At 38.4% G+C, this 26,166-nt stretch overlaps 1 protein-coding gene across 1 annotated transcript in view; it reads left to right on the top strand.

The window, feature by feature from the left end:
* Positions 1-1,788: 1,788 nt before the first annotated feature.
* Positions 1,789-26,166, top strand: part of arhgdig (Rho GDP dissociation inhibitor (GDI) gamma) — a 24,650-nt gene continuing 272 nt past the window's right edge. The window contains exons 1-6 of the mRNA XM_053652068.1: positions 1,789-1,911; positions 13,086-13,262; positions 17,668-17,751; positions 21,553-21,629; positions 22,816-22,879; positions 24,150-26,166. The exon at positions 24,150-26,166 is cut by the window's right edge and continues 272 nt beyond it. Of these exons, the coding sequence (XP_053508043.1) occupies positions 13,091-13,262; positions 17,668-17,751; positions 21,553-21,629; positions 22,816-22,879; positions 24,150-24,355 (603 nt within the window). The 5' untranslated portion in view covers positions 1,789-1,911; positions 13,086-13,090 and the 3' untranslated portion in view covers positions 24,356-26,166. The remainder of the gene's footprint in view (positions 1,912-13,085; positions 13,263-17,667; positions 17,752-21,552; positions 21,630-22,815; positions 22,880-24,149) is intronic.

Raw genomic sequence — 26,166 nt, 5'->3', positions numbered from 1 at the left:
GACAAATAATTAACTGCACTTAAAGCGTTCGTAAAAAAATTTAATAAAAATACCCAAAACTGTATACGGTACCATAACGAAGATGAACTGTATGTTGATACGTGAAATTCTGGAAGGACGTCGGACGACGTGGCGCGGTGACGTAATGACGTGTGCCGTTAATCTAATTATGTTCTATAACATGTAAAACGGGTACATGAAAGGAGTATTCTAAAAGCAAATCATGTAAACACCTTAATCACATTATTATCTTACTCAGAGTAAGGTCAATAATTAGATTACTGCTGTCCATGTAAACGTAGTCATTATTACTGAGCTGAAATTCAGATATGGTCGTGGGCGGTTCCTTTCCAACACGCACTGTAAGCGGTAGACCAATCACAACAGACTGGGACATCTGACCAATCAGAGCAGAGTAGGCTCTCTGAAGGGAGGAGTTTAAGTGAATGGATCATGGAGTGAGTCGTTTGTGAGAAAAAGAGGTGATGCTGTAGTGTAAATTAAGAGAAAATTAAAGTGTTTTTGACCTTGGATGAATGTAAAGCTATTGTATGAGACCTCTAAAACAGAATTAGGCACTTTTATATAGCATAATAGATGCTCTTGGATCAGATTTGGTTGTACTGTATATGGACAATTTGAGATGTTTAATAATGCGACCACTAGATGGCAGCAGCACAGAAAGCACCTGCTCAGAAACCTGCTCTTAAACAGTAGATCGGGGTGTTCAAGCTTATACACAAAGGTCCGGTTTTCATTCCAATCAAGCAGGAGCCACATCTGATTCCACCTGTTTAATCAGTTGAGATTGGCTTTCAATAGATTCAGTTGTGGCTTCTGCTTAGTTGGAATGAAAACCTGCACCCACACCGAACCTTTCTGGATAATATTGGACACCCCTGTGCTAGCTAGCTAGCTAGCTAGATCTCTCACTCACTCACTCAGTCACTTTTCATAAGCTGTTTATCCTGGTCAGGGTCATGGAGAATCTGTAGTCTATCCCAGAAACGCTGTGCATGTGGCGGGAATACACCCTGGATGGGACACCAGTTCATGCATACACACATTCACACCTAGGGGCAATTTATCATAGCCATTCCACCTACTGGCATGTTTTTTTTGTGAGGTCGGAGAGAACCTGAGAACCCAGAGGAAACCCCATGTGAACACAGACAGGAACCTGAGCTCAGGTTCAAACCTGGGATCCTGGAGCTGTGTGGCAGTATCGTTCCCTGCTGTCTCACTGCATAGTTAAATAAATGCATTTTATCTGATCATGGCTGAATCAGAGGTGTTTTCTGTGAAGCTCTGCACTACTGGATGTTCGATTCCATGAAACTGTGATAAATAATTTGTGGTGAAATTGTATCAGGAAAGTATGAGCACATTGCTATATAAAATGAATAAATATATAAACATATATATTTACATTTACATTTATATTTACATACATATACATTATTATTATTATTAATTTGCCAGATTTCAATGTTGTATCAGTAGGTGCTTTGATTTGAGGAGGTTAGAGTGGAATATGTACAATAAGTGAAAATGACAAAATGAAAATAAAATGTAGTTTAAAAAACCCACCAAAAAAAAAAATCAATACATGAGTAAAAATACATAAAATAAAATAAACAAACACACGAGATTTGCAAAAAGAAAAAAAAATCGAATAAAAACCATGAAATCTGCACGCGTGATCTGATTAAGATCAGAGCTAAATGAAAACCTGTCTTGCATTAATTGCAGTCTTAAATTCAAATCTGTCACTTGGTCTTGCAACAGGAACAGAAGTTGTTCAGCAGTGTCGTTCCGCCCTGTTACAGAAAGTACTACTTCCTGCTGTGTACAGACCCATCGCTCTGCTATTCGAGCTATTTGAGATCTGCAAGTCTCAACAGGACGAAGGTAAGAGATTTTTGGTCGAATTATATGCAAAGATGTATCAAAAACCTATGTATATAAAATACTTATTATATGCTGTGTGCATTAAATGTTATGCAAATTTATTTAGGACTGAAGAGTGGAAGTTTTTATTTTTATTTATATGGTCATTTAAAGCCAGTGTATAACAGTGACTTCAAAGTTTGAGCGTAGAGAATTATGCTCATAGTTTTTGCACGGATGCATGCTTCTACACGTTTAATAATCATACCTTTTTTTCTTTTCTTTTTTTTTTTTTTTTTTTTGCTGTGTTAAACTTTAGTTTTTAATTTCCATCTTGAATTGTAAAGGATTTATAATAATTATTTTTGACATGTATAATATGAATGTGACTTCATTATGATGTAGTAACAAAGTTCTACTACTGACTGTTAATATTATTGATAACATATCTGTATATTTTTACAGTGTTTAAAGTCTTAAAGTCTTTTTTAATCAGCAGGATGAAACTGTCTTTGCTGAATGCCAGATCAAACCACATCCGCTTTAAACTTTTGTAACTGCTAGACTGAGATCCTGTTTTGACAACCCACCATCATTTCTACTTAACGTTTAATACAGAGGGATAAAAGTACACTTAAATAAAAACACTTCAGTTACTGAGACTAAGACGGGTTTTAGCTATTTGAAAAATCCTAAGCAGGAAAACACTCTATGTGGTGCTGTTATAGTAAAATTGAAAATTGAAGCAGATTATTGATTATTTGGCTGATTATTAACAGCACATCCTGAGGTGCTTTATTCCTCTTCCACCAAAGCCATATCAACATGTCATAGTTTTTGTCCATGTATAGTTACATTAAATGTTGTGAAACATCTGAAAAACAATTTAGTTTCGGAAAACTTACAAAGCTCCGACACTGGAGACTCCTTCCAGAAAATGTTAAATAAACATCTCCTTGGTGAAGAAATACTTCTCAATATCATTTAAAAAAATATATGTTTATACAGAGCGTCCTTTTGGACTTGATTCTGTTTCCCAATAGAACAACAGATTTCATTATGACACTTTCTCTTCTTGAATTTGTGACTTAAAACCAAACTCCAGGATTGCTCAAAGTCTTGCATAATGTATGTCTTGTATAATAGTTTTATTGTTTAGAACCTCACTTTTACTGTCATTAATAAAATGTTTAAGATGTCAAAATTTCCAAGTAATATAATTAAAACTTGTAAATACAATATAACTAATGCAGTTCTGTTGCATGGCATGACTTTGCATATATTTGCATATATTTTATGATGCAATATCACTTGCCTTTCACAGTGAGATATTCAGCTTTGCTTGCTTCTTTAATCCGTTTTAAAAAATGTCAACTGATCATAATTTGGTGTTAATTTTCATTAATTATGAAACCAAAATCCAGTCTTTTATAGCAGGCTCCTTGACATTTTTGGTGGCGTCTCTGCTCACTGACCTTTTCGCCGATTGTCGAAATTCAAATCTGTAGTGCTTCTGCTATCCTTCTTCATTTCATTGTACTACAAATGTCTACAGTTTAAATGCGTTCATGACGAAGCACCAGCATTAATGCAACACCAGCTGGTTTGTTTATTCAAGCAGAGATGACACATTTGTGATTGTCTGAATCACATTTCAATATGTTGGCAACATCGTATTTTTGAGATCTAAATGAAATATAATATTCTGTCAGAAGCCATCCTGTGTGTGAGAGGCGTTTACGGCTTTATTACAGCCTCGTAATACAACGTTTTATGAAAGCTCATTTAACACCCGATGTGGTTTAAAGGGCTGGGAGAAGATACTGTCTTTTGCAGTGTTATAGTCATGAGCTGGTCATGGTTCATTACATTAACAAGCCTCAACCTCAGCCTCAGCCTCAGCCTCAACCTGCTGTTCATGTTGACCTCTGGACTTGCAGATAACTAATTCAACTCAAGTTCCTCTCTGAACACTCTGAAACTTCTCCTTTGAACATTTTTTCACAAAGCCTGACTGCCTCTAAACAGGAAGCAGTTGCGTACCAAACAGGTTTACGGTTGCGCAGGATCTCTTAAAAACAGAAGGGGCGTGGCTACATAAACCTCACCATCCCGGTCGAGTTACTTTGCACGTCTAGCCCATCCGAGTCAAATACACATGCATTACTGTATTGAAAAAGATATCACCAGTGTTATCAGCAAAGTTATCAGCAAAGCGTACAGCAAGAATCGGTGTAGCTCTACAGTGTGACAATTTAATTTGCAGCACGAGTCATCTGACTTTTCACTGCACTGCTACAGGATGTGGTGTTAACATTGGTAGAAGCTCATGCACACCCCCAACCACCCGCCCCCCCCCGCCCACGCGCACACACATGCACACACACGCACACGCACACACATGCACACACACACACACACACACACACACACACACACATGACTGTGCGCATCCTTAACTGGCGTTAAATTTTTCAGGCTGTGTGATGGTAATGTTTTTCATCTCTACAGGCAAATACATGTCTAATGGTATGTGAAAGAAATAAAAAGAAATACACCCGAAGGAATAAAAAACAAAAACCCTGATGCTCTGTTCAGCTCAAAATGACCAATTAAAATTTATATATATATATATTTTTTTTATTGCCAAAAATCCTGTTTGTATTTATTTTAGGAACAAGATGTTTAATTGGTACCAAATCAGGGGAGGAGATTTCATTAATGAATTCACTATATATTGAATTTGAGAGAGAGAGAGAGAGAGAGACTATAATTCTATGTCACCCGACATCCTTATTTTCTGTAAATATAAACCCACAACACAATAAATGATTGCATCCGGTTCTTCAGAACCCATGTGGTTTAGGATACAATGTGTATAAACGTGGGCTCGTTATCAGGGCGGCCATTTTGGAGCATTACCTTAGCGCTGTTTTATATCACGTATCACTCGTTCACACTAGCAAGTGACAATCTTTTCTGGGTGTGACCTGTCCTGCTTTTTTTTAGTTCTGATGAGAAACAATAGTAGCTGTATATACAGTAATATATATCTCCTATATAAGCTCCTGAATCTAGTTAAGACAAATCAAATAACACACTAATCAGTGTGAAAATTTGTTGTTTGATATACACACTCGGCTACGTAGTAGCTTCATTCTCAGATTAGATTAGCAAAACAAGGTTTGAGCTCTGCTACTTCTTTCCAAGCTTTATTTTGCTTTGTAACATCTCTAGACATATTTAATGAGAGGTTGTATATGACAGGATAACACAATGTTTTTTTTTTAACAGTAAATGGGAACTAGTTGCAGGTAAGAACTAAAGTTGTGAGCAGGGAACTGAAGAAACCTCGGACCACATGCGCCATAGGATGTGCCATGAATTTTCTGCTTGCCGTTATCGCTGCTTCGTCCCCTGCCGCTCGTGTTAAATTGTTAAAGTAGGTTTAAAATAAAAGGTTCCATAGATCCAACCTTAACTGTTCTTTGGCTAGTTCCTCTTAGGAACCCTTAAAGGTAGACTCCTACAACAGACGGTTCCAGAAATTGTTCCAAGGAAGCCAGAACCTTTAACCACCCAAAGTAGGTTATTAAGGTCATGTCAAAAGGAGAGGCGTTTCCATGGTTCCCCCAGTAGGCGGTTCTGACAGGTTGATAATTCCGGAGTGACAGACGACACAGGGCGGGGCTTAAGAAGAAGAAGGAGAAGTCAGTTTTATATTCCGCACAGTGCCTCAGGGAGGGAGAGAGAGATAGAGAGGAAAAGGAGAGCAGAGATGGCAAGATAGAAAAAACAGGGAAAACACACAAAGGAGGAAAGGAATGACCAGAAGTGGACATGCAAAGCAATGAGAAATGAATAAAGAGAGAATGAAAAGAGGCAATAGGAAGCAGAAATGGATGAATAGGTGGAAATATGATCAAATATGAGAGAGTGCAGACGGCATACAGAGGCTCTGGAGAATAGAGATGTGCAGGCAGGGTGGAGCAGACCTGGGGCTAAAGAATGTCAGGGAGAGGAGGAGTGTGTGTGTGTGTGAGAGAGAGAGAGGGAGAGAAAGGGAGGGAGGGAGGGAGAGAAAAAGGATGAGATCATCGCAGTCTAATGAGTGATGTGGCGGAGGGTTTGCTGGTGAATCGATAGAGTCTGCAGACGGGAATAGCATTAGCACGTTTGCCGTTTGCTTTTCCTCTTGAACCAACCAAGCAGATCATTTGTGTAGCTGTGCATCTGTTCACTTTGTCTTCCTCCTCTTTTTCCTCTTTCTTTCTCACTCTCTCCTCCACACCCAAAGCAAGGAGTCTCTCAGGTTCAGTGGCACTACCCAGGGATGCTTGCTTGATTTTTTTTTTCTTCCACCTTTCTCGATCACTTTTTTCACTTTTCTTGCGATCGTTGCTCTCGTTTGTGGGGGAAACCTTGCGAGACATTCGTTGGCGAGATGTTGGGCTTGGACGTCTGCGAGTTTGGTGGACAGTTTCTCGAACTGCTCTGGTTAACGGTGTGCTACAGAGGTGAGCATCTGTTATTTCTTGGGCATGTCCAGAATGCTTTAATATCTTGTGTTTCCTTGTGTGATCTTAGGGTGAATGTGCGAACGCCTGATTTTTCCTCTTGCTGAGCAAATGAAAAGTGCACCTGATGACCCGTGGTCACACCTGTTTTCTTAGGCAACCTGGTGGTAAAAGTCTTGGCATGCTTCGATCAAGTGTGACGACTTCTCCTGTGTGTCGAGACCCTTCCCTTTTCCTCTCAAAAAGTGGTTAAGGCAAGCAAAAGTGTCCTGATCGATAGTTTATTGATCTAGTGGCAGCTGGTGACATCATCGTCATGCCTCTTGCTTGCTTGTAATCACATGTTAGATCAGATCTTTGCTCCGCTGAGCTTCTTCTGCTTGCTCTAAAAGCTCAGACTCGTATCGGTAGATACATCTCTCTCTTCTCTCTCTATCTCTCCTCTTGGTCTCATTTTCATGCCTGCAGTGTAAAACGACTGTGCGTGGGAGGTAATGATGCGCAAAAAATCACCGCCTGCATGCATTAGGGTGTAAGTAGCCGTGTATTTGATTGTCTATTAGACAGCTGGCGTGAGTGTGTATGTGGAAGAGCGCTGCAGGTGGCAGAAGGGCGATTCCCCCCCAACACCCCTGTTCTTGGTGACACAGCCGTTGATGGATGACCGAGCCTCCGAAGCCTGACACATGTTCAAGAGACTAAATCAATTAAATGGCATGTCGGAGGGCAAGGGCGCTTGAAAATACGGTGCATCCTTCCTCCCAGAGGGGAAAGCGCTATAAGCGTACGAACTGACGTCGCCATTTGATTTGATGGACGCGCCTCAACCTCGATTCAAATCCTAGAGTTGCTCTGAAATTTGTGCTTAGTGTTGCAGAATCCATTTTCCTTGAAAAATTGAAGACATTCTACAAATATAGACTCGCAAAGAAGTGATGTGGCTTTCCTGCCTGCTTGGTTTTTTTAAAGCCCAGTCTTCTCTTTTTGACTGACAGCTCCAGATTCAGCGAAACCCTCCAGAGCAGTCCAGAATGCTTTGTTCATTCATCAATAATGCAGCATATTAAACGTTTATCTGGTCTGATGGATTGCTGGAGCTGATGGGAATTGCATCCTGGACGGGAAGTAGTAAGGGATCGTTCACCATACCATAGCACTTGATATGATATCAGGATTATAGAGGAAATGCTTCCAGTCAGACCAGGCTTATTTGCTTTATCCGGCGTCATAGTATTACCTTCTCATCTCTTTGAAATGCACACTGAACTGCAGACTTTTAGACTTTTATAAGATTTGATTCTGCAACAAATGTAGAAGAGCAAATACTGTATGTATCAGACTCTCTATTAGCAAACTCAGAACTTTGGGTCACTAATTGCTTTGGAAATATTCTGGTTCCTAGCAATAAATGAAGTCTTGATTTAATGTGATCACAATGTAAAAAGCCTAATTCATGCTAAGTTGTGAACACAGTTAGTGGACGTGTTGCAGATGTTGGGCAAATTTTTCAAATGATGTTTAAATGAGGTGCTCATTCCTCTCGATAGCTCGATAGAGTTTGTGTCCCAAAGACTCTACAGTACATGTACGTGCAATTATGCATCAGGTATAAAAGCAGCTTTAAACAGGCTCCTTAAATACTCTTGCTATGGAAGGTGTAAATTTGCAGCGGATATCTAATAGAAAACCGACATTACAGCTGTCATATTAACTAATAATGTTAAGAAAATAAAATAAACTGGTTTCTACAAATTTAATACCTGCCCTTCGGTCGTATTAATTTACACATCATATCTGTTCTGGAAGTAATTTTTTTTCCATGTTGAAACTATTTCCATTGTCTCTTATACACTTTTACTTAGAAATACACCAATTTGCATATTATTTATGGGAAACACTCAAAATGGATAAGATGTGTTATTGGACGCAGGTGAAAGATGCAAATCCTCAGTAGACTTTTTTTGTCTTTTTTTTTTTTTTTTTTTTTTGCAAGTGTTATCAAGTTTGCACATATTTTGAAACATAACACTTTAGGAAACCAATGTGTGAGTGTGACACATTGTGACAACACAGACGGAGCGGGATGCAAGTGCAGGTAAAGTGGCAGTTTATTAGGAACACAGGCAAATCCAAAATGAAAGGTAATAATCAGCGTGAGTAAACAGTCCAGATCACCAAACAATAAGGGAATAATCAGATACGTAGGCAAAGGCAACGATCAAAACCAGGAAGCAGAAAACAATAACAATGACTTGGTAATGAGAGAACACTAGGGAAACTGAGCAAATACTTCGCAGTGAGTGAGTGAACTGGATGTCCTTATATACTGTGAAGGTGATTGAGTCCATGTGTGTGTAATCAGCAATCAGGTGAGTGTGACCATGACAGTGTATGTGTGCTGTGGGAAGTGGAGTCCGGGGCGGCCATGTTTGTAGGCCGCTGTGTATGCTGGGAAATGGAGCCTGGGTTGCTGTTTAACCTAACAGTGGTCCTTTTGCCTGACACGCCCACCTTTCATTTTCAACATTTCGATTATATTTATTGGTCGATCATTTGTAAAATAGAGGCATATTTCATCTTATCCATTAAAAAAAACAGACACAGGGGTGCAAACTTTTGTACACTGCTTGTTCATCATTAATGCAAAACCTCTGCAACACTGCTATTGCAGAACGCTGCGCTATGCAAATGATTTCACTTAGGAATCTCTGAATGTTTTATTATTTGCCGTCGTCTTGCTCAGTCTTAGTAGCTTCCAGTTAAAGGATTCTTAAAACATTTTACATGAAGATTTGGTTATGAAACAGTACGATATCATAATAAACTCAATCTCCAGATTTTTTATTTTATCACTTTTGATCAAAGACTCCTTTGAAGATCATGGTCCAAATATTCAAAGTGAGCTGATTTTAAATGCAGTGCAGATCCTCAAATGTATTTGCTTTGTTATTTAACTTGGTAGCCACTGCATAATTTATGTTGCTGTACTTCCTCATTAATAAAGATGATGCTTGCAGTGTGTGTGTTTGTGTGTGTGTGTGTGTGTGTGGGAGCATGCCAGGCTTTGCTAGTGCCAGTTACATCTCTCTGGAAGACTTCAAACAGCTTGTACACTATCTAGCGGACGACAATACAGTCCAGCATTACTGTTACTACAAACATCCACATTTTCACTGTGCAGAAGTGACAGTTTCTCTCCGTAAATTTGCACAGCCTGTCCTGCGCTTTGTAATTTGTGACAGTGTGCCTTGTTAGGAGCTCGTGAGGGGGGAAAAAATGGTTTCGACTTTCCTCCAAATTGTCCAATTATCCCAATAGTCTACTCAAGAGGACATGAAGCGGTTCATCTCAAACAGTTCACATCTGCAGGGGATTTTATTTTATTTATATAAGAGAAGCTGTTTCATTGCTTTGGTTTGGCTTTGGCTGAATGATGTGTTACGTCCCTGTGCTTAATCCACGTCTTTGTGGGTCAAATTTTATAACAGTTCTCCAAGCTCGGACGTCCATCACTTCCCTCATTAGGATGTTTTGGTAATGAGCACTGTGCTTTAGGATTATTCAATCAACAATTTTCTGGACATTTAAACATCAAATCGTGAAGAATTTCCTACGTATAGGTGTAATTTAACATCTTGATTTTACACCACAACGCTGTTGAATTCTGGACTCTGATTGGTCAGGAAGGAAGGTGTTGATGAATTTTCTATAGCATCAGCTCTGACAATAGTGCGTCTTGTTCTAATATGCAACAGCTAAGGTTGTCTCCAATGTCAGTGCTTTGTAACAGTCAGAGATAAAGCTATAACTTTTTTTCGACATCTTCAGGACAGAGGAGTTTGCGTTTTTTTGTAGGTTTCTTTGTAACACAACAAGCTGCATTTTTTTCTCTTGTTTAATTCAAGAGAAAGAAAACAGAGAGGCTGGTGAGGAAACAACTGTTTAAAGTTTATCGCTGCTATAACATAAGTGATAAGAGGAACTAACTTGTTTCCTGGATGTTCCACAACATTAAATGTAACCATAAATGGATAAAATGTACAATGTGTCATTCTTTAATTAATTTAAAAAATATACAGATTGTCATGGTATAAGGGGAGTAAACCACTTCAGGAGGTGCTGATATAGTAAAATGATCAACTTCAAGGTGGTAACGATAACTCTGTTATAGTAATCACACCACCCTGTTGTTTTTGATATTAAAACATATTTTAATATATTAATATATATTTTTGATAATAACCAAACAACCTTCACTGCTGTTCCAAAAACCCAAAATGGCACCACATTCTTTGCGATTTAAACAGAACCCACAAATTTTTCCTCTTTCACTTAAAGTATATTAACTTCTCTGGTTTCAGTTAAGATACTTTCAAACACTTGTATGATATTTTCAAGCTGACTTGACTCTGCAGCAGTGTGTGTACGCAGGAGTTTGTAAGCGCTATCAAACCCAGAGGAAGGAAGTTGAGGTTGAGAATGAGATTCGTGTCTGCCAGTATCGATTCAGGCAGATCATATTTTATAGCGTTGGCCTTCCATTACTACATTTGGCTTTCCATTACCGAGCTCGAATTTTCTCCCCTTGCACACTCGGTCTTAATGTAGAGAGACTATCTCATCTTAGGACACAGAGGAAGGACAAAGCTTTTTTTTAGTTATTATTTTTATGAATTATTTTCAGTTGACAAAAAAAAAGAATAATTGAATATAGACAAATGTATTTTTCTTATTAAGATATTACGTATTTCTAGACATTTTATATTTGTAACATTTTTGTGCTAATTACAAGTGCTTAAAAATGACAAAAATGTCTAAACACAAGTTTAATAATAGTATTTATTTTAGTATTATCCCTTAATAAGAACTATCACATAAATTTACCTACAGTATATTCAAGATATTTTTATTTAATATCAAGAGTAAGTTCAACAGTGGGTGTGGTTTACCCCGTTACCATGGTGACAGGCACGATGTCCTTTTTCACGGTGGTAAAGTTTCTGTATTCTTCATCAAGACTAAAGAGTCAAAGCAAGACCAGGCTGTCTACTTCCTTTTTTTTCTTCCGTTTTTATAGTAAGACTTTACTTAAGGGCAGTGATCTTAGTGACAATTACACAAGCCCTTTAAGACTAAGTAAAGTCTTATTCCAAATAATTTTGATGTTGAGTTATGTGTCATACACTTATACATTAATATAATGTAGTGTTATTCCACTTTCTGAGCTGACTTATGCTATAACACGTTATGTTATAACACATAAGGGTTATGATGTGACATAGCTCACCATGTGAGGGGTAATCAGAAAATTTTACATATGTGGTACTTCCATATACAAATACTGTACTTTAGAGTCAGGGAAAATATATTATGAATCTTACATTATGAACTCATCATCGGTTAACTCTTATAGCAAAGTCCTAGCATTGCCATAGGTTTTCATAAGAATGTTATAAATTGACAAATAAAATTTGTTAATTAAGAGCTAGAGAAAGAGATCACATATATATAACCCTGTTATTTCAATGTCATGGGGTTGTCATGGGTGCTCTAAGCAGGAAATATGCATATCTCATATCTCATGAGATATATGCACATCATATATGTTAGAACACTGCCATGATTGTTAGTGTTCACAGCTCTACTATGTCATGGTGTTATAAAGCAGGTTTTAATATCATTAATTCCACCACATGCTGAGTTCAGGAGTGTAACCTTCATTCCAGTGAACATTCCTTTGACATGCTACGTCACTTCATAACAATTATATGACTTTAACATACCAGAAGTGCACTGAGCTGCAAAGTCAGTCATAATGAACATGCCATAACCTTATGTCAACAAGAATCACTTGAAATCGAAAAAGACAAAAACAGGCTGTATGACAGGTACGACTGCTTGAATACACCTTTACACAGTAAATGTTTATGTAGACTTGCATCGGTTGTTATGAAGGGCTTATGAAGCATTATGAACATTTCTGAAGTAAATCAGTGCTACAGTTTTTATGTTTTTGGTTATTTTGTCTTCATGTGGCAGGGACTACTTTTTAAAAGGTATTTCCTTTGTCCTTGTTTTGAAAATTATAACGTCATATTAATATAACTTTAGCAATTTTTATCGAAATGTCATACATATCCTGAAGTCCATTTTTTCCAAAAATTACATATTGTTGTGCTCGTTAATTGACAGTGTTAGCCCCTTCTGACTTTTTAAAATTAACAATTCAAAACAGATTTACTATGGTATGTAATTACGTAACTCCTGGTCCTTCAAATCAAATGGAAATCTGGAATGAGCGATGCGCTGAGTGTGCAGCTGTTATCCAGAATGTCATGCACTCGGATTTGTATTAATTGCTATGACAAATGAACGCTGTTCTGCGCCATTACGCCGGAAGCAGTTTGCTGCGTCTTCATTCCTGTCTTCCTCTAGAGAACAATGTAAACTGTCATAGCGTAACATGATTACCAGAACTCTTAGCCATTACATCCAGCAGCTGGGGATTGTTCACAGTAATAGTTAGCTGTGTCTCACACCGCAGTATTAATAAAGCCACTCACTCATAATGAGTGAGTTTAGTGAAATTGAATTAGTTTAGAAAATTGGCAGAAAAGTCCACCATATCAACAATTACACAGTTTTTTTTCTGTTAAATAACATGTTGGTTTCTTTCAGGCCTCATGGCAGATAAGGAGAGCACGGTTCCTGTGACTGAGGAGGAGGACGAGCGTGATCTGAACTACCAGCCTCCAGCTCAGAAGAGCCTGCAGGAGATCCAGGAGCTCGATAAGGATGACGAAAGCCTGAACAAGTACAAGCAGACTCTGCTGGGATCAGGACCTGTGGTGTTAGGTTAGTGTGAGAGCTACTGTAAAAGACTTATCTATCCATCCATCCATTCATTCATACATCTATCCATCCATCCGTCTATCCAACGATCCCTTCATCCATCCATCCATCCATCCCCCAATGCATCCATACATTCATCAACGCATCATTCCATACTCCCATTCATCCATCCATCAATCCATCCATCCATCTATCCAACTTTCCATACAGCTATCATCCATCCATCCACCCATCTATCCAACTATCTATTCAACTATCCACCCATCCATCCATCCAGCTCTCTATCCAGCTATCCATACAACTATCCATCCAGTCACCTATCTATCTATCCATCCATCCATCCATCAATGTGTCCATACTTTCATCAACTTGTCCATCCATCCATCCAACCATCTATCCATCTGTTCATCCATCCGTCCTCCATACGTTCATACACTCTACATACATGCATTCATTTATTCCCCCATTTATTTTATCCAATTTCCCTCCATTTTGTATATATATATACTCCAATCTGTATATTAATAATTCTCTTCCACCAGTTCATCCTAGCATCCATTCATCCATCCATGGGTCCATCCATCCATGCATCCATCCATGTCCACCCACCCATCCATCCCTCCATCCTTCCATCCTCTCAGCCAACCACCATCCATGCATCCACCATCCATCTATCTATGTATCTATCTAGCTATCTATTTATTTATTTATTTATTTATCCAGCCATCCTGTCATCTCTGCTGTCATGCTTTCATTGATCGATCCATCCATTTCATTCAATTATCTTCCATCTGTCTGCACATTGATTCATGTTATTTTTATTCATTCAACTATTACATCCTACAATCATCCACCCATCCCTCTATCCCTCCATCCACCCATCTTATATTTATTACACAATAAGCATTCTATTTCTATCTCTAGCTCAGACCACACTTAATCCCTTCCTGATGCTTCTTTTTTTCACTCTCTCCTGCATTCTGTCTCTGATCACTCGTTCACCGCCTACATTTATGCAATAGACGTGATGTTCTTTACAGAGGAAGGCAGCCAGTGTTCTCTGTTCTGACTGCATATCAGATGGTGTATGTTCTGTTTAAGAGGAGCAGCAGGAGTACCACTCTCCAGAGACTGTTTCCTAACATAGAGAGAGAGAGAGAGAGAGAGAAAGAGAGAAAGGATGAAGTTCTGCTTGCTAAAATGAATATTAATATTTTTCCCGATCTAAAAAATAAAGAGTGTGGGTAGAGGGAAATACTGTATTTCAATTTCTACAAGGAAAACTGAGAGCCTGCTTTTATCTATAGCCTAAAGCCACAGTATAAATACGTTAACCGTATATTCTTGTTGGCATGAGACATCCATCTCACTTGATTAAGTCCCCATAATTTTTTCAGGCTATCAATTGGTGCACAATGTGTTTTCTCAATTGCAGCTTGTGCATCAAGGGCATTTACGCAGCAACTCCACTGATTCATAAATGATTCACTCATTTATTCTTGGCCAGGTTAATTATAGCGCTCGTTCAGTGAAATGACCTGCGGCATACGGTGATGCTCGTCTCTGTTTCATGGTTCACTGTTTTGCATGTTCGCTCTGGAAAAGCTCATTATAATGACCAATCACGCTAAAGATGATTGAAGTGTGGAGTGAATCAGTCCTTTCCTCACGTCATGATTGAGCATTTCAGTTGTACCCCAAGGATGCCCTTCATGTAATATTGTGAAAATGGTGTGTGGGATTTTTATTTGATTCTTTTAAATCTCAAGTACAGAACTTTTTGGGGTAATTGGAACAGTCTTATGTCTGTTAGCAAAAACTGAGATGATGTTCAATCTTAAGTTCGTCTAAGTTCATGGCAGAAATTATAGTAGAGAAGCTCCTGTGATAAATCTGATGGGGCAAGATCTAACATTGTACATTTTTGGCAAGCCAGCCAGGAGTTCACATTCAAAAATCAACTGGAACACACAGCAACTATAAGGACTTCAGGAAGACTGGGGAAAAAAGTTAAAATTGAGTCCAATAGACAACCAGATCACAGAATAATCTTGGTTTTAATCTTGTCTCTGGCCAGAGTGGGACTTAATTCAGTCTCGGAGTTACAAGAGGCAGATTGTCCCATACCAATTGAGGAACAGTAAACATCTGAACAATAAACCCAGTATTGGATACAGCTTAACAAACTTAACAAAAAATGGGATGACAAAATTGATGAAAAAACAGCTTTCCCAAAGTGAAGTTGGAAAAACTTCATGTTGTCCGAAAGACATTTGTGAGAGTCTAACAGAGATATGCAGGAATAGTTTATTATCGGTCTTTTTATTTAATTAATTTTCCCTTTTCATTCATTCCAATTTAATACTGTTTTACAGAGAGGGGACTAAATCTGACAGGGAATATTTGCCATTTTTATCGATTTAAAAAAAAAATTCAAGCCTCTTTGCACCTTTAGTGAACCAGCTAGGAGTAGACATTCAAAATGAATGGGAAGGCCAAGACATCAAAAGATGACAATTATAAGACGTTCACAAAGATGTTAAAAATATGTTAAATGTGATTCAGAGACAACCAGATCACTGAATAATCCTGCTTTTAATCTTGTCCAAGGACAGAGTAGGACTTGTTTCATTCTTGGAGTTTGGTCTTTTTTTTTCTTTTCCATTTCTGGTTGTTTTAGCTAATGTCTGTTTTCACCCTGTGTGTAATTTTGTTTTACTGTTTAGAGACCTTGGGTATGAAAAGCTTTATAGTATCCAACAAATAGTGCCTAAAGTTGTTGCATCAGTATATTGACACATGCAACATATGCAAGTATAAAACTTGCACCAAAGAGCTCAAACGCTATTAGTTTGCTCTCAGTCATTTCCCTGACGAGTGACAAGTCCCTGCAAATTCACCACATCTCTTTTTGAAGTCTATTAATTTGTCACCCGATTTTCCTAGGAGTAATATATGGACTGTGACAGAGCAATAAATCATCGTGGGTGGCCGATGCCATGTGCTTTTGCGTATGAACACGTCTGTAGCTAGGTCTAAATATCGCTCACATCAATAATGCAGCATTAGTGTGAGCCTAGACATTCATTATGAGGGGTTTAAACCTCCTGGAGGTCATATTGGCTAAACCGTACCACAGGTCCCTGTAGAAAACAAAATAGAAATAATCCAATAGCTGGAAAGTAAGCATCGCAAAGTGCCCAATTAAAGCGACATACCAGCTCTGCAGGCTCAGGATGCTCTTTACAAGGAACGGGTCCAGATTTAAAGATTTGACTTTTGCTAAGAGTGGAATGATGCTAAAATAAAAACAATAATGCAAATTTATTAATTTTTTATTTACTTACTAAACAGAGCTTGAGTGAAGGGCAGGTATTAAATTTGTGGAAGCCCGTTTTTGCCAGTTAAGCACACAATTGTACTTTATTTCAACAGAAATTTATTGATCTATCTCATCTCATGGTCCTCAATGTTGACTACATCTCTTTCCAAATCACTGTGTGTATAAATCAGTTCCCATTTATTTCCCGTATTGTGCTCCACACACAATTTGAGGCTTATCACAGCTGCCAGGACATTGTGATGAATGTATGGAGGAGTTTAGGGAACTCCCATTGCAGCAAAATCACACCCGAGTGAGCTGCGTTACAGCTCTGTGTGCTTGGTTGTTTTATCACTATTCCTGCTCAATCTGAGCTGATTTGGTGATTTCTACAAACATTAAAGGAATACTCTGGCCCCACCTTTTTCCTACCTGAACAATATCTACTGTATCTGCAGTGTGTGTGTGTGTGTGTGTGTGTGTGTGTGTGTGTGTGTGTGTGTGTGATTATTATAGACCAGAATCTCAGCATGTTTCTCTGCACGGAAAAAAAAAAAACAGAACACTCCAAACGTACTAATAATGGAAGTCTAAGGGGAGTTGTTGAATTTTGATGGTAAACCTTATATGAATTATGCGACTATTCAAAACTACAGCTGTTAAACCGGAAACAAAAAAAGGTGTGAGGATGAGACAGACTTATGGAAATTTGTCCTTACTGACTTTTATACAATGTTCCAGCATTGGAGCGATATAGTTAAAAACTACACGTAAATTCGTTCTTTCCATAGGATAACTTTATAAAGAGTAATAATTTCACTTATATACATATACATTTGATTAAAGCATTCAGGAAACTGCTCTGAGCAAATGTTTTAACAGAATTCAACAGCTGCTCTTAGACTTCCATTGTTAGTGATGTTTGAAGTAAACAGGTTTAATTTTTTTTGCACATGCTACATATGCTGTGGATAGAGAGAAGGTTAAAAATTGCTGGAGTGTTCCTTTAATATGAGTCGTTAATGTTGATGATCAGAAGATGAAGAGTGATTCACTATCTGACATGGTCTTTTCTTTCCAACGCAGACCCCAGTGTTCCTAATGTTCAGGTGACGAGGCTGACACTGATGTGTGATCAAGCTCCTGGACCCATCACTATGGATTTAACAGGTAAGAAAGTCTTGATTATGTAATGAACTCTGTGTTTTTTTCTAATACAAGTCAAAAGTCTTGTTCTTATTGATTGAACGTGACAAGAGATATATAAATATAAAGCTTTGTATTTTAATTATAACTATCCACGTGTTACTCTTTGAATAGAAAAATATGGCAAATTGTCAGAACTATTTGAAAAATGGATATTTATGATAAATAAATGAAATCACAATACTGGAATTATACAGTTACAGAACTATTAGATTTTTTTGGCTAAAATAAGTGGAATTTAAATAAATTCAAATATGTATTTAAAGGAATTATGTTGGCACTAAATATATCTGAGAATATTTACACTAAAATATCATCAGTGGCATATAATACACATACAGTATGGAGTTGTGTTTATCTTAATTATAAACAATAAATCATTGAATCAGTTATTCCAAGATCGTATTATATATATATATATATATATATATATATATATATATATATATATATATATATATATATATATATATATAAAATAATTCTTAATATATTATTATAATATATTAAGTATAATATAATAATTCTTAATATAATATAAATAATTCTTTTTTTGTATCAGCTGAAATAAAATCTTGTCTTAGTATTTGATAACTGTCCTGGTGGTGGACCTATAATAATAATTTTTATTTCAAAATATCTATATGATGGTTTCATTCCATTACCCACCCTGATTTGCATCAGCACACACACATACCAGACGTCTTGGGGTGGCTCAGGGCCTTACCTTGAGTCCATTTGCTCAACCGGCACTATCGACAGAACCCAGCAGCTCGACGGGGCATTTTAATGAGAACTCTGGAGGGATGAGGTCATTCCTCAGGAGACCAATCCCAAACCTGTAAGTCATGTGTGGGCGGAGTCATGCACCACAAATCAATCATAGACCCCTGTGGGCTGCTTTGTACCGGAGGTATAGCAAGGGGCAGATGAAGGATTGCTGACGCCCTTCAGATTTAGTTTTTGGCCCCCTCAAGGGAGTCCTCGGCAGGTGAAAGGTCACCTGGTTGCTAGGCAGTCATGTTCAGGAAAGACAAGCACTATACCATCTATACCAGCAGAAAAAATTACGGCGAGGATTTGAGATTTCAGCTGTGAGTGAAAACAAGAAGTGAAGCTATGCCTGGCGCAACGCTCACGCCGGAAACACAGTAACACTCATCTGACTTCCTCTTCAGCTTAACTGTCGCTGCTACACTAGAAATGAAGGTCATAAAATTTACCTTCTGCATACAGACATGAGAACAACAACACCACAGTTTTTACTTTATAACGTGTCACTTTGCCCAAGGATGGATCTGTTTACGCAGGGATGGGCGATATGACAATATAATGTATATCATGATAAATTATGTTCAGTACTTTCAGTACTCATAGTAACAAGCAGCTGATTGGGTGTAAACAATATATTTTTGTATCAAATGTTTTTTAATGGCATTAAATAAAAATTGCACAGATTGTGACACAATGACATATACTGTGTTAAGGAAATCTACAATATTTATACCATTAAGTCATTTTTAAGTTACAATATTTGGTGAAATTTCTCATCACATTCTGGCTGGTGCAAACAATTATCTGGATATTGCAGAAAACTTGACTCTAAAGACTTTTAAATGAATTACCCATCGTTAGATGTATACATGTCAATTGAATAATGCTAACACAATGTATAATCTCTTTCCATTGAGTCATGGGCATGTCAGAAAAATGCACTGTAATATAATTTATGACAGTATGGATTATATAGGTTGGTGTTGCTTTTTTAAAAGCAAATGCCAGAGGGCAGAGTGAAAAATAAGCAGTATTGTGAAGTGAGCACTGACACACGCTCGGCTGCTTGTCACACATTAAACCCTCCGTGTGGGATTTCCATCTCTCGAAGACGGACTACATTAGTAAGCCATGATCCGACGCAGTCAGACACACTGACAGCGTTGCTCTAAGTGACAGCCGATGAAGGGGGCAGCTGGTAGAATGGAAAACAACCGCAGGCGTTCTGACAGATGTGGCTGAGCTGATAGTTGGAGTGTGTGTCCACAGACGAGGTGTGTGTAGCTGTGTGTGTATCTGTGTGTGTAGACAGCGCCACAGGCTTCACGGACCCTCACCGCTGCGATATGGCCTTGGCTCAGCTGATGTACGGATTACAGCAGCTGGAAGCATGTCCTTATCTCACGGCCCTTAATTGAATCCTTGGAGCGAGTCCACGTCTGAACACCTGAATATTTCACGAGAATAAGGGCAGGAAAATCCACTGTGACGACGCTCAGTGCTCCAGGAGTACTGTTTTTATCATTCACATCTTAGGACTCCTGAGGACACATGGCAAAGCTCTGGATATTTGCATGTGTATCTTATTTTGCAACGAGTCCCTGCTTTTCACTTAACTCCCTACATTTCATGTGGTTCTGTTTTGCACAAGTTCCTGCTTTTCACGAGTTCCTGCTTTCCACGAGTCTCTACTTTTCACGAGTTCCTGCTTTTCACGAGTCTCTGCTTTTCACGATTCTCTACTTTTCACGAGTTCCTGCTTTTCACGAGTCCCTGCTTTTCACGAGTCTCTGCTTTTCACGATTCTCTACTTTTCACGAGTTCCTGCTTTTCACGAGTCCCTGCTTTTCACGAGTCAATGCTTTTCACAAGTCTCTGCTTTTCACGAGTCTCTACTTTTCACGGGTTCCTGCTTTTGACAAGTCTCTGCTTTTGACGAGTTCCTGCTTTTGACGAGTCTCTGCTTTTCACAAATCTCTGCTTTTTGCAAGTTCTTGCTTTTCACGAGTCTTTGCTTTTCACGACTACCTGATTTTCACAAGTCTCTGCTTTTTACGAGTTCCTGCTTTTCACGAGTCCCTGCTTTTCATGAGTCCCTGCATTTTATGTGTTTCTGTTTTTCACAAGTTCCTGCTTTTCACGAGTCCCTGCTTTTGATGAGTCTCTGCTTGTCATGGGTCTCTGCTTTTCACGAGTCTCTACTTTTCATGAGTCTCTACTTTTCACGAGTCCCTGCATTTCATGTGTTCTCTGTTTTCCACAAGAGTTCCTGCTTTTCTTAAGAATCTTATAAACAGAAAAAAAGAATTGTCACTGTTAAAAATGTTAAAATAAAACAGGTTTTCATGTCAGTGTTCCCAATAAGTGCAGAGTTCTGGATGTTATGTCACATCATCACCATTACAAAGTCACATGTTACGGTGTTCTAATGTAGATCAGCCTCGAAAGCGTCATAACATATGACACTATTGTCTTAACAAGTGTCCTTATGTCACCTGAATCAGGTGTTGATAGCAAAATTGAAGAAAACAGGCTTTATGTAACGTAGCTTCATGTCAGTCGTCATTAAGGGTTTAAATATGTGTCATGTAGCCCTATGAACACTCCCCATAAGTACAATGTTACCATGTTTTTTAAAAATAAATAACATTACTAGATCGTCTTCCATGATATCCTCATTGTTTCGCTTGCAATCTCTTTATCATTCCTCTGCCTCTATTTTCCAGTCCATCTCAGCTCTCTCAGAATCCATTATAAAGCACTTAGAGGCAAATTTGAGTGATAAATTGATAACAGCAGTCGCTCTGTTGGAAGGAGGCTTTTTACTCTGAACCCGACTGAACCCTGAGACACACTCACAAAGTCGAAGCCTAGCGTTTATTATAAAGCTATCGATCTCTGATCTCTGTTCTTTTCGGCTTAGGTTACTACAGATGGAGTTGGACTGATGGCACTTATAATCTGTTTTTGTTTTTTTCTTTTTTAATTCAGGTGACCTTGAGGCTTTGAAGAAACAGAACTTCACTATGAAGGAGGGCGTGGATTACAGAGTGAAGATCCACTTTAAGGTGAACCAGAATGTTGCTCAAATCCTCCTCAGTCCTTAAAGGAAAAATCCACCCTGAGCGACTTGCATATCAATCTTTATAATTAACGTGATCATTAATGGCATACAAGATTTATTCTTTTTTAAATTAAATTCTTCCTTTTTTAGTTTAAAACTCTTTCATGAACAAGTCTATTATCAATTCAGTCAACGATTTTCTTCATTACCCGCAATGCCCTTCGACCACAGTGAGATTTAGCCCTTGATTCATTTCTACCTAAAGAGATCGATGCAGGGGCACTTTAGCCATATAGTCTGTTCACCTCTTTCACTTCCTCCTCATCTGTAAACGCTGCTCCAACAAATCAACTTCCAAAGCTTCAACTTTCACACTAACACCTCAGGACAGGGTACTACTGATAACTTCTCACAGGAACAACAAAAACACAGCACCAGTCACTAAACACATCCGAAATATTTTGCTATAAACATATTAAATGTGTTTCAGGGTTTCCTTTAAAACTTCTCCTGTCCAAAAATCAGTTACATAAATATTTCAGGTTGCAAAATTAGACACAAATCCTGGACATACAGTATCTCACAAATAGAGAAAAATTTTATTAAATTCATTTGAGAGATATTAAAGTGAACAAGAAGAGCCTTGGTTTGCCAGATTGGAAATATTTATCATCAATTTCCAACCTGAGCATAAATAATATATACACTATATTATATTAACCAACACATTGTCCTATACTAGATTAATAATTTAAAGAAGGGACCAAACACCAAAATAAAGGTTGCCACCGTTATGTTAACATCACCTCACAGTCATTTTGGGAGACAATCCTTTTATGAAGGGTTTATATCACTGGACAAGAGTAGCACTGGTTTACCCAATTGGATTTTTTTTTGTCATCTTTTTTCAGCCTAGTCTCAGAATGAGCATGAATATTATTTATACAAAATTATATCTATCATCACAAGCCCATCTCCAATCTCAGTTTGAAAATTGGTGGGGAGGGAAAATAGACACTAAATTTGGCAACCCTGGAGCATTAGGATAACTGTGATTGAGGCCCCCTGGTGGCTCATCTGCAATAGACTGTGACTGGTAAAGTCTTTTCACCACAACTAGCAGCATAGAATAACCATAAATAAGTGTCAGTGTAAATTATGTTCATGTTACTTTGTATTTGCCCCATCAGGTCAACAAGGAGATCGTGTCTGGGCTGAAATACGTGCATTTGACCTACAGGAAAGGAATTCGAGGTAGGAGCATGAACATGGATTCCTGCAACAGGAAGATTTTAGTTGGAGCCGAGTTGTCAGTGTACTGAAAGGGCTATAATTGTACAAGTATTCAAGTGCTATTATTCTTTGACTTTAAATATGCAAAGGCAAACACATATTGTAATAATAATTATTATTATACTTTTTTAATTGTATTTTGCACATCTGGTGAATATTCTAATCGTTCATCCTTGCATAAATGTCATTAGACAATGGAAAAAGGCACAAAAAGCTGCTTACACTTTTACCCTCATCAAGAAACCCAGATGCTGTGAACACACAAATTCCAAATGCCCCCAAAGCTACATGCCCTGCCCCAGTCCTTCATTTTACTAAGCTGAAGTTATAACAGGTGGAATACATTTACATTTTTGTTCTTATATTTTGTGATGCGATAAATCTTGTGTAATAACACACTAACTGAGAATTTTCCAGGAAGTCTTTCAGTTTTGTTTCTTAAAAAATGTGGGGAAAGTTTTTGCACTTTCTACATTTTGCATATCCAAATATATTTCCTTAAAATGTTATAAATAAATCTTTAAAAAAATCTTAGAAAGTTTACATAGACTCCCTCATATGGACCAAAAAAACAACACCCACGTTTCCATTTTAAGACACACCCACTCTGAGGTGCTAACTACACTATTTCTCTGCCAGAGCACACATACACAGAGGTGCTCCAATTTTCCATATATGGATTTGAGGACACGCCCACATTCCCACCCCAAGGCACATTCACTAAGAGCTGCTCTAATTTCCCTATATGGACTAAAAAGACAAGTCCACATTTCCACCCCAAGTCACGCCTATTCAGAGCTGCTATCAGAGGTGCCATCATTTACATATATGGCCTCTATGACACACCCCATTCCCAACCCAAATTACACGCACTTGGTGGTCCTCTAAATACCATATATGGATTCAATGACAGGCCCACATTCCCATTCCAAGCCACACCCATGCCCATGCTAAAGTTCATATTAGGATTCAAAATGCCCACATTCCTATCCCAAAGCGCGCACACACACACACACACACACACACACAGAGGTGCACTAATTTCCATATATTGATTCCAAGCAACACCCACTCATAGAGACTCTAAGTACCATATATGTACCCATAGACACGCCCACATTTTTGTACAGGGCCTTACTGGCACTGACCACCCCCTTTAATTATACAATTGTGTACACCATAAATAGGAATTTTACAATACTATTAAAAATATTTTTTCTTTTCCTCACAGTGGATAAAGCCGTGTACATGGTGGGCAGCTACGGGCCGCGGGTCGAGGAGCACGAGTTCATCACTCCGGTGGAGGAGGCTCCCAAGGGCATGATCGTCCGAGGGACCTACCACATCAAGTCCTACTTCACGGACGACGACAAGACGGACCACCTGTCCTGGGAGTGGAATCTGCAGATCAAGAAGGATTGGGACAGCACCGAGTAAAAGGGCTACGTCCCAAACGCACCTGCGCCACACGCACAGGTCCTAGCGCATGTAGGAAAGGCGCATGGAGAATCGGGGTTGGATTAGGGTTGGGTTCAAAAAATGACCAAGAGTCAAATCAGTGCAAACATACAGTACTTCAAAGGGATGTTCATGAAATACAACACAACACAAAGCAAGACATTAACGGAGGCTCATTTGCTAAAGAACACGCTGTATAAACGACAGAGATAAATTCCTTGTGCCCGTACGTACGCTCAGGTTAGTCCGTGTCTCTTTTGAACTGTAAAATGTGTAATTATGATGTCTGTAATTCTTGCGATGCATTTAATAAAGTTCCTGCCGGAGCTTGAGAGCAGAACCATGCATGCCTCAGTGTGAAGCGATTGTGCAAGTGGCTAGAATTCTGTCCTGACGCTGTAATCAGACGTTCGTGAAAACCTGCTGGGTCCAGACTTGCGTTCCAATACTGGCTTTAACACGCCCTTGGCGACTTCCCCTAGCATGTAGGGGGGAGCGGAATTTTAAAAGCAAAATGCACTTGACCTTGAAGCACAATCTAACTGAACTATGACCTCTATATGTACTGCTAAATGGACTCGCTAGTAAATTTACGTCAGGTGTCAGGTATAGATGCAATATTGCGCTACATAAAACACGATTTGAGCGGAAATCTGATATATGGCCGTAAATGAACATTCACTCGGAGGAAAAAAGTTAAATCTAGAGAGAAACAAATGCCTAAAGTGACCTGACACATGAGCGTTTACGTTTTAAGAATTCAAAGAATGCCTTTAGAAATCAAGAAGCATTAATAATTCATAGAACCCTTAGTACATCATAAAGTATGGGACATTTTACATACGAGTTATGTCCAAGTGATAGTGATGTGTCATTTGCAAACAAGTCAATCCAAAGAATCGACCCTTTTAGCTGAAGATCGAGAGTCGACCCAAACATATGAGCCATTTTTTCTTCTGTTTTTGTATATGAAGCCAAGACATTACTTTCGCAGCGCAGTGAAATTTCTTGGTAACATCTGAGCCAATTGTTAGCGTGTATTCATCTTCAGGAATGTGGTGGATTTGTTAATTAGATCAGATATAACTTCCATGCATGTCACATACCATGTGAGTGTTCGTTCAGCTACGTCATTTCCAACGTTATGTTTTATTTAAAAAAAACTTGTTCTGAGTGGCCCAAATATTTAGGGAGCCGAAAGAGTCAACTCTTTTTTCAAATGATCAAACTATCTGACTTGCTGAAAAGAGACAGAATTTGCATCACTAAACTCTGAATCCCTCGAAGGGAAAACCTCATTGATGTTATTACATAGTTGTACATAGAACCTACTGGAAAATTCCATAGGAATTTTTTCCCCCCAAAATAGTGTACATACAATAAATGTTGTTAACATAAATGTAGATACAATTCATGTATACTGTATATATGAATAATATAAGGATAATATTTAGATGAATACAGTTTATACATATTACTCATCTCCCTTTGTATTAAAATCATTAGACATAAGGGGGTGGGGGGGGGGGTGCAAACGTTTGCACTCCACTGTGTGTGTCATATAGTGGAACTCCATATATGGCCATAGATCAGGTTTCCATGAGAGGCATCAGATATTATATATTTTAAATATTATATACTCTATTGCTCCAGTTTATATTTATAACCAACTTCATCCTCATATTTTACATGACATCATGTCTCAGTGCGTTCTGGGTAAATTCTGTTCCTGAATCCGACACCGACGTCCCCTCGGCTTTCAACAGTTGAGAGTTCATCGGACAAAGTAT

This window comes from Ictalurus furcatus, chromosome 2, assembly GCF_023375685.1.
Source record: "Ictalurus furcatus strain D&B chromosome 2, Billie_1.0, whole genome shotgun sequence".
In the NCBI taxonomy this organism is placed as follows: domain Eukaryota; kingdom Metazoa; phylum Chordata; class Actinopteri; order Siluriformes; family Ictaluridae; genus Ictalurus; species Ictalurus furcatus.
Note: the sequence above shows the minus strand (reverse complement) of the source record. Positions and strands in the feature narration are given on the sequence as shown.